We start from the raw sequence: 16,337 nt of genomic DNA, 5'->3' as shown, positions 1-16,337 counted from the left end.
AAAGTGATAAATTACAAATTGCCTAACATTAGCACTTGATGAAAGTAAAAGAGTTAAATCTTTCTGAGATCATTACAGAGATCAAGTTATTTATTCTATACCAGCTCTGGTTCTGGTCCAATTGAATGTAGAGGACAGAATAAGGACAAGCTAATATTGCTTAGTTTTGTCTGATTCTATACCTATCTCCATATTCTAACTACCATCCCATCCAGTGGTAGGTAGCCCATTTAAGGGCACATTCAGGCTGATTCCTTATATCCTACAAAGAGTAGATGAGAATATGGGAAGACCTGAATGCTGACAATCTTCTGGTAGGGAGAATGATTCCCCAAGGAAAAAATACAGTGTCTAGGGATTTGGTGATTTGTCTTGAAAGAAGTTGAGGTGCAGAGTTATAAATGAAAACACTTATTTCAAATTATAAGAATTATATGGAGATATGCTGTGTTTTGCAATAAGGAAAGAAGCAGGAGAAAGGTGATGTTTGAGGAATGCATAGAATGGACAATGGAAAAACCAAAAAAGGGATCTATGACCTAGAATTGGTGGTGAGTATTATCATCATTAATGGATAATACCCATTATATTTTTTATTTGAATTTTGCAAGTATATTGTTCCATCTAGTGGAAGGCAGATATCACTTAGATTATATGGGAAGAGACAGGCACATTTATGCATCTAGAGTTGGCTCTGTCTGTTAAATCACCTCAGTCTATGGTTTAGGACGTAACTTACAGTTGCCCTTGGTTAGAGAAGTCTTTTCAATGAGACATAACATACAGGGAGATTAGTTTGTAAGGAGTGTCCCTTCACTTCAGAAATTAAAACCTGTACTTGGCAAAACACTAGGGAATAAACAGTATTACCCACAATTTCTTTTACTGTGTAAGGGATAAACAGAGTGTGGTGTGATAGAAGAAATCCGTCTTCCATCCTTGAATTTCACTTGCTTTCTGCAAATACACATATGAGCATTATATCCATGTGTATATGATTTATGGACACATATACCTGTCTCTCTACACACAAGCAGAGGGATTCATATTGGGGATGTGATTGCCAAGTCCATAAGTGTAGTTGACGGACTAGGTTTACCTAAAAGACCCTTTAAGAAAAAGCTCTTGAAAGATGATTACAGAATTGAGACACCATCATTTAAAAGTGCCTGAGGCAAACTCCTTTGAAAATTGCAGCAGTGGAGGGACAGAGAAAGAACCACCGAGCCCTTGATTGTTGCGCTGTTCCCTCAGGACCCGTTCTCCCCCTCCCCCTCTGTTTCTCATCTGATATGAGAGAGAGCAGCAGTAAGACTCCTCATCTATCTTATGAAAATCCGATTCGGGATGGCTGTGATCAAAACCGGCTGGCTGTCACCAGCAGTGGCCTTGTGCAGAGGGAACTTCTCAGAAGCATTCTGTATGTGGGGATGTCACGGGTTGCACCGATCAAAGGCAAATTTTTTTTAATAAATATATATAAGGAAAAAAATACAAAACCTAAGGATTTAGCATAAAAGAAATGTAGTTTGTCTTGTTTTTTTTCCCAATGTAACATGAAGAGGATGAAATAGAATCAGATATGCTTGGTCTCTAACATACTTCCAGAGGAGGTTCTGAGAAGGCTCTTACTCTGTTACATTAATACCATATCACTTCTTTCTGGCCTTATTGAAGAGCATTCTCCCATTCCTATTTCTTCTGACCAACATTATCACCTTCTATACATGCCTCCACACACTCATATATAAATATATATATATATATATATATCATTCTTCATCTTTTCTTCAATTCTTTTGCCCTTTACTTGTCTTTAGCATATCTTGGTAGGGAAAAAATAACAAAACAAGGGGAAATTGAATACTAATGAAATTCTGAGAGAGTTTTTGTTCTTGTAGAACTATTTTCTACAGTTGCTAGTTGATTTTCATTTTCACCAACCATTGCTGTTGTGAATTTTCTCAACAAAGTCAAGGGTCAGCATTTCAGTAGTGAATGTCACAAAGGTTACTCCTGGAAGTGGCTCTGATCAGTTCTTTGGCCCTGGGGTCCTAAGCAGACAGCTAAAGCTCCTGTCATCTGGGCTTCCTACAACAGCAAAACCTTACCAGATCTCCCTTCCCCTAATCTTTGAGGAGCTTCAGGAGAATATTCCTGTTTGACTATCCTTAGCATTGATTTTGGTAGAATTTAGGAATGAAGGGGGTGGAGGGTTGTTTTGATGAATATGTGGTCATTGTGATCAACCCCCACCCTCCAATATCAAGAGCTTAATATTTTGAGCTGTATTACCTTCTCAGGAAATCCCCACTCTTTGCTTACATGATCTCACAAATGCCAAATCAAATGACTCAAAAACCCAAGCCATCTCAGAATCCCCTTCTCCAATCTATTTTCAGGCAAGGGAGTTTGTCACAGCTTGAAGAGCATGCTCAAACCAGTTACCTATTTTGATCTTCTTTCTCTGCCCATCTGTGATCTTTTTCTTTCCCCCAACAGTATTAGCAAAAACATTTGACATTTCATATGTGGATTGCTGCTGAGACACCTACAGTGTACCCTCCTCTGATTTAGCACCCTCCTGTGGTGGTATCTCCTAGAATTTCTCTTATCTTCCATGATCACTACCCAGGTGGTACTGGGAGCCACACCTCCCCACCAGCAGCCATCTCACAGAATTTTATGACCCACATTATATTTTCTCTTCTCAACTTTCTAAGGTCCTATTGTTGTGCCTGCCCTGCCCTAGTGGGGGCTTCCTGTTCCATTCTCCCTTTGTCAGTGACCAGCAGGCTGGAATCAACTATAATCAATTGAAGTCACCGGGGATGCACCTTTATAAAATGAACCTGCCAGGTGCCCAGAGAGTTGTTTTTTGCCCCCCCCCCTTGTTCTCTGATTCAGCTATTGCACAGGGGACTGTGCCAGGCTTCCACGAGACCTCAAGCTTGTTTGTGTGTTCCACAGGGTCTGCCTCTTTCCCTTGTTCCTTCAGGTTTTTGAAGCCTGTTGCCTATCGTTTTCCACTTTTCTTTCTTTCTTTTTTTTTATTCTCCATTTTTCCACTTAGAAAAAAAATTATTTATACGATTGAGATCCACTAATTAAAGCCATTTTCTGGTATTTGGTTACTGGAGTGTTTGATGTCTCTCTGACAAGACCATGAAATGCACGGTGTGTCCACAGGGACAGAATTTGCTGAACACGGCTCTTTGTAAATGAGGGGACACAGTGTCGCAGCAGCTCATGAATATGAAACGCCCATGATGCTACCTCAGTGGACTTGGGAACACAGATGAATCCTGTCATGTGCTAAATGAGACCAATTTCTTTCACTTAACTTCATCTTCAATCAGACCTTCTTCCATTTGGCTGTTTAAAATTCCCCATACGTGATACAGAAGGTAACAGCATTCAGTAAAACAAAGTTTTGCAGCAGCAGAGAAAAATTATAATGATCGTTGGTTTGAAGTTATCTTCTCCTTTTCCAATAATAGAAGTTATTTCCTTTTGTTTATCAGCTATTGGAGCCTCTTCTAATTTTATCCCACTGAGAGGTATTGACTTGGGGGACAGAGCTAGTCAGCTTTGCCAGTCCTTTTTGGGGGTCACCTTAAGCAGCATCTCCAAATCCTATATTTTATTGTTACTAAAAATTCTGGCATTTAATAATAAGCTTTTTGGGCTTATTGTCTATGAATAAACCAGTAGAGAGACATTTGATTGGTGTAGAATATAAGCTTGTTTTTATCCTTCAGAAAGAAATTAGATATGATCAAATAGGACATATGTCTATGGGAAGATTTTCCAGGTAAAAAAAGTGAAAGAGATCATTCCGCCAAAGAAGCTGTTCTCTCTGCCTGTATTTTTTCTTTTTAAAAAATTTAATTTATTTTTCAATTACGTGCAAAGATAGTTTTCAACATTCATCTTTTTGCAAGCTTTTGAGTTTTACTTATACTTTCTTTTTTTTTTTTTAGGCCTTTTTTGCAAGGCAAATGGGGGTTAAGTGGCTTGCCCAAGGCCACACAGCTAGGTAATTATTAATTGTCTGAGACCAGATTTGAACTCAGGTACTCCTGACTCCAGGGCCAGTGCTGCTTATACTTTCAGTGAAGCTACATCTCAACTAAACACATTGAGGGCCAACACTGATTCCTAAATGAACAGTGTTGTAATCTATTCTTACCCTTTGGTAAGGTATCAGGATGAAGGGAGAATTAGGAATTATAAAAAAGGAAAAGCTCTCAAATCTCTTTGACCAAACAAAGAATGATGGTATCCATGAACTCTACAAGGAAAACTCATTCAGAAATCACTAACCAATATAAGTCAATAAAAGAGACAAAGCTGGAGGCATATAGTATACAGAAAGGCAGATTCTCTCCTGAAAGATATTTATCTGTCATATGACTTAGAGGTCAGCCTGAAATGTGACCTTTGTTCTCTTTTCCCCTACAAAACACTTGGGTGAGTTGTTCTCCATAGTTGAGAGCATATAGAATTCTCAATGTATGCTCCTTATAAATTTGGTGATGCCTTGGAGATATCTCTTCTGTTTCACTAAGTACTAAAAGATTAGTGAATCTTTAAATCAGAGAATCACAAAATGTATCATCACATAGCATCTATAGTAAACTGTTTGGGAAGGGAAAGCTTGTACAAATTAAATAAGGGTCTTTTTAAAAAACAACCAGTTACGCAAGCTAGAATGACTTCTGGAATTTTGCAAAGTAGTACTGTATATTATACATTTACAGTAGTAATTACTGTTGTTACTTCTACTTATCTAAGACCTGCCATCATCTTTTCTTGAAGCATTTAATTGGCAAGACACGTCATTTTGTGTCAAAAAGAAAGTAAGGGAATGCTTCTTAACGTTCATGGGCTACCTTTCTTGATAAACTTGCCTACTTGAAGATTCAACTCTTTAAATTTGACTCTTAGCAATTATTTTAGCATAAAATTCTCTGCCAATCATTTTAAAACTGTGCCAGACCGATCAGAGATACAAGGAGAAGAGCATAGAAAGGTGAATAAAAATCAATAGAACTTGAATACAGGCCTAGATGTGAGAGGATCAAAGAATTCTGGAATTGGAATTAGGCCTCAGAGGTCCTAGGATGACAGACTTTGACCTGTAAGGGACCTTAAAGGAGTCATCTAGTCCAACCTGAATAGGAAGCCCTTCCTGACTTCACAGTGAATAGAGCACTGGACCTGTGGGAATCAGGAGTCCTGAATTCAAATAGAGCCTTAGACATTTAATAAAATTCTAAACCCAGGTAAATGAGTTAATGTTTGGTTGCCTCAGTTTCTTCAACTGTTAAATGAAGCTAATCAAAGCACCTCTGAGTCAACTCTGAGTCAAGTCTGGTACACATTGATTGTGTGACTATGCAAATCTCATAACTCCTCAATGCTCTAGGCCAGGAGTGTCCAACTCAAATAGAAATAGAGCATCTATAATATCATCTATGTTCTATGACATTTTCATTTATTTTCTTAAATGTTTCCCAATCACAAACAACTAAAAAGTATTACCCTCTACTGCAAACAGTCCTCTTAAGTTGTAGAGAAGATTCTGACCAGCATTGCTAGCTGGATTTCCCTATGTTGATGAGATCACAAGATCACAAGTTCACTCCTATTCCTATCAGTTAGTATTACAAAGAGAGGATACCTGGGACCCTGTGCAAAAATAGTGCAGAGATAGGGATGGGGGACGGGGGTGGTGGTAGTCAGAATAACACCAAGCTTTCTTTATGCATTGATCTAAAGCATGAAGACCTAGGGGTCTACTGGAGAGCATTCTTCTCAGTGACCAAAATGGCATCCCTTGTAGGGGGATAGGATAGGATCTGTGTCCAGAGGAGGCCCTAAAAAGAAGGAATTAAAGGGTCTAAATTGGATTGCCAACCTTTACCATGTCTTTGTGGCATTTTATTTTCCTAGCCATGGAATGTAAATGATAAAGCCAGCCTCTCATAGGTCTCGAGAAATAACGTATCTAGCTCTATCAATTAAAGACAGGTTAATTCTAATAGAAGAGAGCTCCAGAAAGTAGTCAGAGAGCTTTCGCTTCTCTCCTGCTTAAGAAACATTTGGGGACAGGTACATATACATATACACTGAAATTGAAATGATGCAGAGAATATTAAAATGACCTCTGCATGAAAACAGCATGCAAATGCTTGAAGCATTCCATGATTTTGTAATATTGTTAGCATTTTATATGCACATATCACATCCTCTCAAGTAGACTCAAGATTAGGGACTATGCCCTGTGTATTTTTAAATTCCTGATAGGATCTTGCACATAGTAGGTAGGTTCTCATTAAATATTGGTCAAAGGTTGTTTTATGCATTCATCTTCTGAGAATAGGTTTACTTGTCCCCTGCAGGCTGTGTATGCTGCAAATACACCAGCAAAATATGGGAAAGAGAAGTCGTGTTAAAAGCTCAGGCAATAAGTCAGTTGAGAAGAATGAAAAATAAATATTTGTGTTTTAGAAGCACTAGTTAGGGAAAACAACAGACAAGGATTTGGAGAAGGAGAATGATAATAATATTTGGACAATGTCATAAGAGATGACACAAAATACAAATGTCAGAATTCTGACCAATTTTCAGTTCTGAGGGTGAAGTTCTTACCCTCCTCTCCCAAAACAATTCTCTCGCAGTCTGGATTCCTCTTCCTCTTCTGTCCTAACATGTTTTTAATGGCTGGAAAACAAGGGAATGAAAGAAAATAGAGCTTCCTCCCCTCCTCCAGAGGTGACTTGGTACTAGTTTAGTCTGCTTTCCCAACAGTGCCTCTACTCTATAGACTCTTTGGGAATCTTCCTGAGTGAAGGGTGCTCTCTATGTAAATCCATCATTATCAAGTCATTAATCTGAATTCTGTGCTTATGGCACCACAATCTGTGACCACAGGAGGAGGGGGTGGTGGAGGTGGGGGGAGATGGAGCCTGGGAGTCACAAAGAACAAAGAAGACAAGAAAGAAAAGCCACTGTCACTAAAGGAAAATGGCAATTTAGCTCAAAGAATTGGGAATCATTTTGTCTAATTGCAACCAAGGGGCTTTCTTTGTTAATTGTCTTTATATTTAAAGTGCATCCCTCTGTGTATGTTGAGATCACCTGGACTCCTGCTCTGTGGGTCCAAGTTTAATAAGACATAGTAAGGGAAGCTGAACTCCTCAGTCATTGAAACACCTCCTCCTGAAGGGGTCCACAGGCTGGTGTCTCCAGGAATCCCTATGGTTTGTACACTTTGTCATTCTCTCTCAGTTGACCTGGTCATCCAAAAATAATAGGGTAAGGTCTTTAGAGACCCCCTAAATAATAGCTAATAAGGATTCTGATGGAAGGTTGGAGAGGGCACTTTTAAGTACTGGGAGATAAGAAATGGAACCTGCAATTTAAATGGCATAGGCAAGTCCCAAGTGAGGAAACACTGCCAATGCAGGTATATTCATCTTCTTCATAGTTGCCTTGGACACAGAAAGATTAAGTGATTTGTCCTGGATCACACAGTCAGTGTGTGTTGTAGGCAACTAAGTGATATCGTGAGGAGAATACTGACCTGGAATCAAGAAGACCTGAGTTCAAATATGGATTCAGATACTTTCTATGTCACTTTAACCTCTGCTTGCCTCAGTTTCTTCACCTGTAAAATGTGGACAATAATAGCACCTACTTCCTTGACTATGGTGAAAAATAAAATAAAATGTGTAAAGTGCTTAGCATCATATGAATGCCAGTTTTATTATTGTTGTTGTTATATTAGCAGTTAGGTGACACAGTAGAGATAGAGCACTGTGCCCAGAATCAGGAATCCCTCAGTTCAGATCTGGCCTCTAGACACTAGCTGTGTGACCCTGGGCAACTTGCTGTCTGACTCAGTTTCATCATCTGTAAAGTGGAGATGATAATATTAGCATCTCACAGGTTTGTTGTCAGGATCAAATGTGATTTTAGCAAAGTGTCTGGCACCTAGTAAGTACTTGATAAGTAAATGCTTCTTCTCTGTCCTTTCAGAAACAGGACTTGCATTCAGGATTTCTTGATTCCAAAGCTAAATCTCCATTCATTATGACACCCTGCCTCTTCATTAGGTTGAATGAGCTGCAGGTCTGTTTTCAAGAGAGAACTATCCAGATGATAGAGGAGTCAATTTGCTAGATAAATAAAAGTTGCTGTCTTTGCCCATCCCCTGACCAAGATGAAGATACTCTTTAATCAAGAGCTTTACCATTTGATTAGTAACAGTAGAAAAAGGAAGCATGCTTTTAAATTTAATTGCAAAAGTTGTGTTGCTCCACTTTCCAATGTGAAAGTGAGCCGTGGATGGATAGGCTTTCAATAGGATTGCAGCCAAGTCACAGATTGTATCTTTCATTCTTCAGAATGTCAAGGGTTGGTCCTTTTACCTGGGGGGACAACCACTCCACCGACTTAAAACAGATTCTCTTGACAGTTGCTGTGGCTGAAAAAATTCATCGCCCTGTGACCAAACTAACATTCTTTCTTATTTTTTAATGTTAATTTATTTTTTCAATTACGTGCAAAGATAGTTCTCAACATTCATCTTTTTGTAAGCTTTTGAGTTCCATGTTTTTTCTCCCTCCCTTCTCTACTCCCTCCCCATGACAATGAGTAATCTGATATAGGTTAAACAAGTATAATCCTGTTGTGAAAGAAAAATCAGAACTGAAGGGAAAAACACCTTGAGAAAAAGGGAAAAAAACATAAGTTTTAAAAAGTGAAAATAGTATGCTTTAGTCTACATTCAGAGGCTATAGCTTTTTCTCTGAACGTGAATGGGATTTTCCATTACAAGTGCTTTAGAACTGTCCTTGATCACTGAACTGCTGAGAGAAGTTGGGTTCATCATAGATGATTATCATATAAAGTTGCTGTTAATGTATACAATGTTCTCCTAGTTCTACTCACTTCACTCAGCATCAATTTATGGAAGTCTTTCCAGACTTTTCTGAAGTCTGCCTGCTCTTAATATTTTATAGAATTTTTATATATGTCTGTTCCATCACATTCATATACCACAGTTTATTCAGCTATTCCCCAATTGATTGGCATCCCCTGATTTTCAAGTTCTTTATCACTATGAAAGGAGCTACTGTAAATATTATCGTACTTATGGGTCTTTTCCCCTTTTTTTAATGATCTCTTTGGGATACAGACCTAGGACTGGTATTGTTGGATGAAAGGGTATGCTCAGTTTGATTTTTCCCCTTTGGCCATAGTTCCAAATTGCAATGAGCCTTTCAAATAATGACAGTAACAACTGATGACATTTATTGAGCTCTTTGAAAATTGCAGAGCATTTTATAAATACTATCTTATTTGGTCCTTAAAATAACCTGGGAAGTAGATGCTATTCTTTTTTAAAGTTGTAGAACCTAAGGCAGATAGTGTCTTGCCTAAGGATCACACAAGATGTGTCTAGGATTAGATTTGAGCTTACGTGGTACTGGCTCCAAAGCCAGCACTTTTTCTACTTAAGCTTAACTAGGCTAATTCTGTCACCATAGACAAAAGGGTTGGTCACTGGGCCTGTGGAATGATGAGACATTTCCAGGGCTTGCCTTTAGTTAGCAAAGTTTTAAAGGAAGTTGTTGCTTCCTCCCACTGTGATTAGGACTGTAGTAAAGAATAAGACACTTACTAGATGAATGACCCTAGGCAAGTTACTCACCCTGTCTGCCTCATTTTCCTTGTCTGTAAAATAATCTGGAAAAGAAAATGGCAAACCACTCCAGTATTATTGCCAAGAAAATCCAAATTTGGTCACAATGAGCCTGGCATGATTGAAAATGACTAAACCACAAAGAATCTTGTGTAACCCCTGTTGAAGTTATCTTTTTTCTTGAATTTTAAAATGTTAAATAGTACCCACTGGGTCTCAAGTAACATTGGTAACTTAGACTTCTAAGCCAGTTTCTAGAGGTGTAGGGTCAGATCCTTTGGCATAGGCGGTTATCTGACAGTCACAGACAGTCCTTTCATGTAGTTTCCTTTTCTCAGCCCCTCTGTAAGGTCACTGCAGGGGGGGGGGGGGCAATAGGGGAGTTACAGGTACTTCTTCCTTTGTACACAGGCCCTTTTCTGACTTGTGAACCAGAAATTGCATATTTTCTAGGTTCTTTTGAAGTTTGCCCGAGTCTGAAAATGGCTTCATAGCCACCTGTTCCACCGGGAGCCAGGGAGTTGGCTGAACCAACTCTGCTGAGATTGCTCAAGCTGTCACCGCACTAGAATGCTCCAGCTTGTCGTGGCCTTGCTGTCATTGCAGGCTCCGTCCCGCTCAGGCAGTTTGCTGGGTTCTTGTGGGCACCAGGCAGCCAATTAGAGAGAAATCCCACTGTGTGGCCAGCCCACCGGCGCAGCTCTGAGCGGTCCCTTTGCCAAGGCCCGAGCCGACCTCTGATCTGTCACAGATGGGCCGGCATTGAGCTCTTTGTGCACATTTGGAGGAGGAGGAGGACAGACTCGAAGATGGGAGCCTGCAGAGGGGCAGAGTGGACACTGGGTGGAAGTTCTGTTCCTTGGAGCTCAGAGAAGCTGGACGGCGTTGACAGGATGGACCCTAAAATTGAAGAGTTAGAGAAGGAGAGTGGAGTTTCAGAAAACCCTGTCCTGAGGCCCCAGACTCAGCAGGTCGAGCTAACTTTCCATCTCCTGAATATTCATCTCAGGCTGCAGCCATTCAGTCAGGGAGAACCAGACAGTAATTCACTGGCTCCTTCCAAAAATGACATATTACTCACAGAGTGCAGAGCAGCCAACTTCTTCCTTACAGCAGTGTGGTGCCTGAGTAGTCGGCCCCGTGGGACCTGGAGCGGGTGCTGCCCCGAGAGCCTGCTGTGGCTCCTGGAGAGCCACAAGAGCAGAATTTGCATCCAGCTCTTGACACTCATACTTTAAACAGAGCAATTTAATTTTAGTGTTTGACTGCATGAGCAATGGAATTTTCAAAGCCACTCCTTATTCTCAGTCAGATAAAAGATACTGCATAACCATTGAAAAATAAGCTGGCTTGCCCTTAGATACGGGTCATTATATCCATAGCTTAATTGTTTAGTAATTGGTGTTATATGTATGAATACATACATACTACATATATATATACATATATATATAACATCTTTTATTGTCATTTATTAGTCCCTTTTTTTATTTTATATGTTCAACTCCTTTTATATCTTTTTTATTCTGTCTGTCTCTCCCTCCCTCCCCCCCCTTCTTTCTGCTCTTTCACATTCCTCTCCCTCTCTTTTTATCCCTTCACTTCCCTTCCAATTCTTTCTCTCTGTGTGTCTGTCTCTATCTTTGTTTCTGTCTGTCTCTCAGCTTGGGAATAGTAATAGATACCAGGTCTGGAGCTGACATTTATCTATTTTGACTTAGCTTGACTAGAGCAATCTCAAAGTCCAAATAATGAATAGTCTGAAAGTGGTGGTCATCTTCCTAACTGCACCTGAAATGATTACATTCTTCTTTTTTAAATAAAACTGAGTTCATCCTAGAGAATCTTAAGAGGAAGGGTCCTTGCTTAACCATCTCAACTGATCTCTTCTTGGGTTATTTCTGTTTTATTGTCTCCAGTAGGAGCTAGATGCAAATGAACTTCCCTCCCTCTTTCTGTCTCTGACTATTCATTTATCTGTTTATTTCTCTCTACCTCTGTCCGTCTGTTTGTTTCTATCTCTCTATTTTTTCTCTTTTTCTATCTATCTACCTTTCTTTTTCTTTTTCACTGTCTAGCTGTCTGGTTGTCTCTCTCTCTCTCTCTCTCTCTGTCTCTCCCTCACTGTCATTGTCTCTTCTCTGTCTCTCTCTCTCTCTTCCTCTCTCCCTTTCCCTCCACTCCCCATATGTATGTGTGTGTCTCATGTGAAGGGAGAAAACTGCTTTTGAACATTCAGCATCCTCATTCAAGGAAGAAGAGTATCAGGGCTGCCTAGCTAGATGATAAAATGGATTCTAAACAATATTCTGATACTCCTATGGATCTGTGTTTGATCTCTTCAATCTGGATAGGTCTCCCACTGCTGCAGATTGTTCCCTTCCATACTTTCTCTTTCCAAGTGCCTCCTTTTCATAGAATAACAATCAGTCGCATTTTTGAGATTTGTAAAATGATTTCTCTATGTAAAGGCTCATTTGTAAGCCTCATTTGGCCTTACCACAACTCTGGGAGGTTAGTGGTTTTATTATCCCTATTTTTCAGATGAGAAAACTGAAACAGAGTGGGGTAAGTGACTTCTTCAGTCATACATATTGGAAGAGGTGACTGAGACCAAATTTGATTTCAGGGCTTCCTGACTCCAAGTCTAGTGCTTTAGTGCCACCTCTCAGCCTCCCCTTACATAGTTCTTCTGTAGAGCATGTCCCCTGCTCTAGATGTCTTCAGCTGCGTATGGACACCAGAGGAGTGCTAAGGTAGTTCAACTGTCCTCCCTTACTAAATAATCAACCTGCCTCCCTTTATGATTTTTCATTTCTTGTATAATAGTTTCCATGGTACTTCCTGTTTCAGTTGTTGTTGACAACACATTATATCTTTCCATTAACCTTTGAGTCTCTCACAATTCTGATTCTTTGATGATTGTGGCACTCTAGAATCCATAACTAGATAGTACCAATAGGAGAATATTGGTGCTAATGTCTTATGTCACATTAGAGACCCTAAGCAAGTCATAATAAAATGCTGACATGTTCGATAGTTCCATCAATCCTGGGTGATTTGTTATGACTAATGTGAGGAATGGTGTGATGTTTCCCATGGATCTCTAATCCCATGTAGAGCCCTTCTGAACAGGAAAGGTAAATCAGTACCAGGAATCCTTTTCACATCCCTCATATTCCTACATTTGTCTATTTGCAGATATTCCAGTGATACCAGATCTAGAAGAGGTGCAGGAAGAAGACTTTGTTCTGCAGGTGGCTGCCCCTCCCAGGTAAGAGAAGTGAAACCAAGGAGGTTGGAAACCAATCTAGAAATAGAAAGGAACAAGATGAATTATCCTTTTTCCTAAACATTTGCCATTTGCTAATGGAGACCTTGGTTCCTTGAAAGAATGTTGGTCTCAGATAATTGCCAGAGATGAGTGTGTTCACTTGTCCCCAGTGTTATGAGAGTGCCACTGGCTGGTAGAGCAGTGGCCCTCCATGAGCTGGTCCTGGTATTCTTCTCATTATTCTTCTGCAGTATCCAAGTTAACCGGGTGATGACTTATCGTGACTTAGATAATGACCTGATGAAGTACGCTGCCTTCCAAACACTTGTGAGTAGAATGGCTTCCATAAGTAAAAAATACTAATAATTATAATACAAATCTACATAGAGCCTTAAGTTTTGCAAAGAGTTTCCCATGTATTATTTTATTTGACAAAACAACCAAAAAATTCCTTTGTATTAATTTCTTTGCTCCCCAAATAGCTGTTTAGCACTGACATTTCATTTCTTCCATTGCTGCCATTCTATATTACATCCTCTAGTGCCAGGATACCAGTTCTATTGTCTTGGTTCATTGAAAGGTCTCTCATTGTTCTATAGATCTAGGTCCTATGGACTTAATGTTTTTCCAGATATTAGCAAATTATTCCTTACCTTGTAGAGACCCTCAGCAAATACAATTCTGCCCTTCTTGTTCAGTCTTGCAGATAGAGTACCCACTCACTCCATCCTCATGATGTTAATCCTTTCTGGCTCTACTCTGGAACGCTGTATCGACTTTCCTCTAGTAGTGTCCAGCTCTACTCTTGTGAGATTCTCATAGCACTGAATTGGCCTTGAGCCTAACTCTTGCCACCTTTCAAAGATGGACCATTTTTTTTTCCTTTCTATTCACAGGATGGAGAGATCGATCTGAAACTCCTCACCAAAGTCCTTGCTCCAGAGCATGAAGTTCGAGAGGTATAGACATAATGGTAGCACCAAGACCTGATATAGGAGGCTTTTTTCCTGAACAGCCTAGGATATTTAGAGGCATTTCTACACAGTGATCCCTGAGAGAGTCAGTGAAAGTCTTAAATGCCCAATATATTTATGAAAAAGCAGAGCAATTATTGCCAATTTAGCTCCAAATCATCTAACAAACCGATGATCAGTCCATCTAGCAAGCACTGATACTCAATGCAAATAGTAATAACAATTGATAAGTATTTGGTCTGCTCTAAGAGTCCTTTACCTATTCTTTAAAATATAATCTCTGAAACTATGCTCTTGGGACTGGGATAAAGGATGGCTTTTGAGACCTACATCTTGCTTAGGACTCTGTTGTAGTAAACAGGAGCCTTCCTGGAGCAAAGAGGGTTTAGGAAAAGAGAGGGTGGGGCGGGGGGGGGGGGGTTGAGAGTAAGAGTCAGTTGGAATTTCTTAGAATGTAGATAGAAAACATTGGCCCAATTTTTTTTAACTTGTGGTATTTGGCATCTCTGCCAACTGGTATTCCTTAGTTCATAGTCTTCAAGAACTTCTAAATTATTCTGCAAAAATATCCCATTCCAGAAAGCATAGTAATCTTGTATATTTTCTCCTTGATGTTTTTTTTATTATTTTTTATTTTTTTAGGTTTTTGCAAGGCAAATGGGGTTAAGTGGCTTGCCCAAGGCCACACAGCTAGGTAATTATTAAGTGTCTGAGGCTGGATTTGAACTCACCTGAGTCTAAGGCCAGTGTTCTATCCACTATACCACCTAGCCGCCCCTCTCCTTGATGTTAAATGGAGTCAAGCTTATTCAGAGCCTAGGTCATCAGTATTAGGGAGTATGGTCTGCCAGTGATGGTTGAGAGACTTTGACCTAGCTTTGTGGGGGGCAAGGGTAGATTCTTAGGAACAAACTCCTCATTATCCAGCTCTAAATTTTATATATGTTAATAAACCTGAACCATTTAAAGCCACTTTCCTGACACAAGGGACTAAAATTGGCTTGTCAGAGTGGCCTCCTCACCCTCAGAGTTCGCTCTGTCAACTTGTTAGATACATTCAGCTGTAGCCATTATACCAGGCTCAGTCACTGGTTCATGGGCAGGAGAGGCTGGTTTTGATGGAAAACTCTATCTCATGTGGTGGTGCCCCTCTTGGCAGGATGACGTCAGCTGGGATTGGGATCACCTCTACACCGAAGTGTCTTCAGAGCTTCTCACTGAGTGGGATCTTGGACATTCAGAGAAAGAAGACTCTGTGGGGCAGCCTAAACACACCTGAACCCTCAGTCAAACTATAGCCTATTTCAGCTCTGTGCATAATAATCACTGTTTTGTATTAGACAAAATGCTCTAAGACTGAAAATAAAGAAAGTCGAATGCTGGCAGGAGCCCGGATTTTTATATCAGATATTTTGTAATACGAATATATCCATGTATTCTCTGCAGGAAACATTGGATCATTTCAAATGCAATAAATTGCTTCACTGTCCAGTGGCCATCTCTCTCATTTTTCTCTCTTAACATCTTCCTGACAAGAATGCCCAGGCCCTTGATGAGCCACCTCAAGGTTGAGGGATCAGAGGTCTTAAGAGCACAGCTTGATAGGAATTAGCCACAAAGGAGAGAGAGTAAAGAAGCATAGTTTAGATTTTAAGAAGTTAGAATGAAAGATCAACTTGGTTGGCAAACATGTATTAACCACCTACTGTGTTCAGAGCCCTGTGTTTTAAAGAATTCTCCAGTGCCCTAGATCAGTTATTGGGAGTAGGGACAGATACAACTTGGAAGAGAAAACATTCTAGTACTTGGTTGATGATGTTACCACTAGTGCAATTAGTGCAAATAATCTTTGGAAGTGAATATGTACTTTTCAGAGTTATAATTATGTGAAATGTTATCATTGGTCACATCCCAATGGAAATAATTCAGTTCAAATTCAAAAAATATAACCACTTCCAAGGAGTCAGAGGTGAAAACCAGACATTGTCTTGAACACATGGGAGACAATCCTACTGTTTTGGACTCTGTAGCCTCCCCATGGAATTGGAAATGAGGAAGATCTGAGTTCAGATCCTGCTGAAGATAAGAGCTATATGACCTGGGCAAGTAACTTTCCCTCTCTTGACCTCTTTTTCCTCATCTGTAAAATAAGGGGAACAAGGGATTACAATTAATAACCTCGAAGCTCTCCTTCATTCTAAATGTATGAACCTATGGATCCTTAGAGAAAGACAACTTCAGTAGAATGATAACCCCAGAGTTCTGCACTGACACATCCACTCTTTCAAGAAGAGTCACAAAAGACTATGATTTTGGCTCCTGTAGCATTCCATGTTGTCCCATAGAAACCAGAATGGATCCTCCTTAGCATTCT

At 39.8% G+C, this 16,337-nt stretch overlaps 1 protein-coding gene across 2 annotated transcripts in view; it reads left to right on the top strand.

The window, feature by feature from the left end:
• Positions 1-15,567, top strand: part of IFT43 (intraflagellar transport 43) — a 164,609-nt gene extending 149,042 nt beyond the window's left edge. Inside the window, exons 5-8 of one of the 2 annotated variants that reach the window (XM_074235682.1) lie at positions 12,917-12,989; positions 13,241-13,316; positions 13,886-13,948; positions 15,123-15,567. In XM_074235682.1, coding sequence (XP_074091783.1) covers positions 12,917-12,989; positions 13,241-13,316; positions 13,886-13,948; positions 15,123-15,242 — 332 coding nt within the window. In that variant the 3' untranslated portion in view covers positions 15,243-15,567. The remainder of the gene's footprint in view (positions 1-12,916; positions 12,990-13,240; positions 13,317-13,885; positions 13,949-15,122) is intronic. The other variant, XM_074235681.1, reaches the window with a different exon arrangement.
• Positions 15,568-16,337: the final 770 nt, after the last annotated feature.

This window comes from Macrotis lagotis, chromosome 4, assembly GCF_037893015.1.
Source record: "Macrotis lagotis isolate mMagLag1 chromosome 4, bilby.v1.9.chrom.fasta, whole genome shotgun sequence".
In the NCBI taxonomy this organism is placed as follows: domain Eukaryota; kingdom Metazoa; phylum Chordata; class Mammalia; order Peramelemorphia; family Peramelidae; genus Macrotis; species Macrotis lagotis.
Note: the sequence above shows the minus strand (reverse complement) of the source record. Positions and strands in the feature narration are given on the sequence as shown.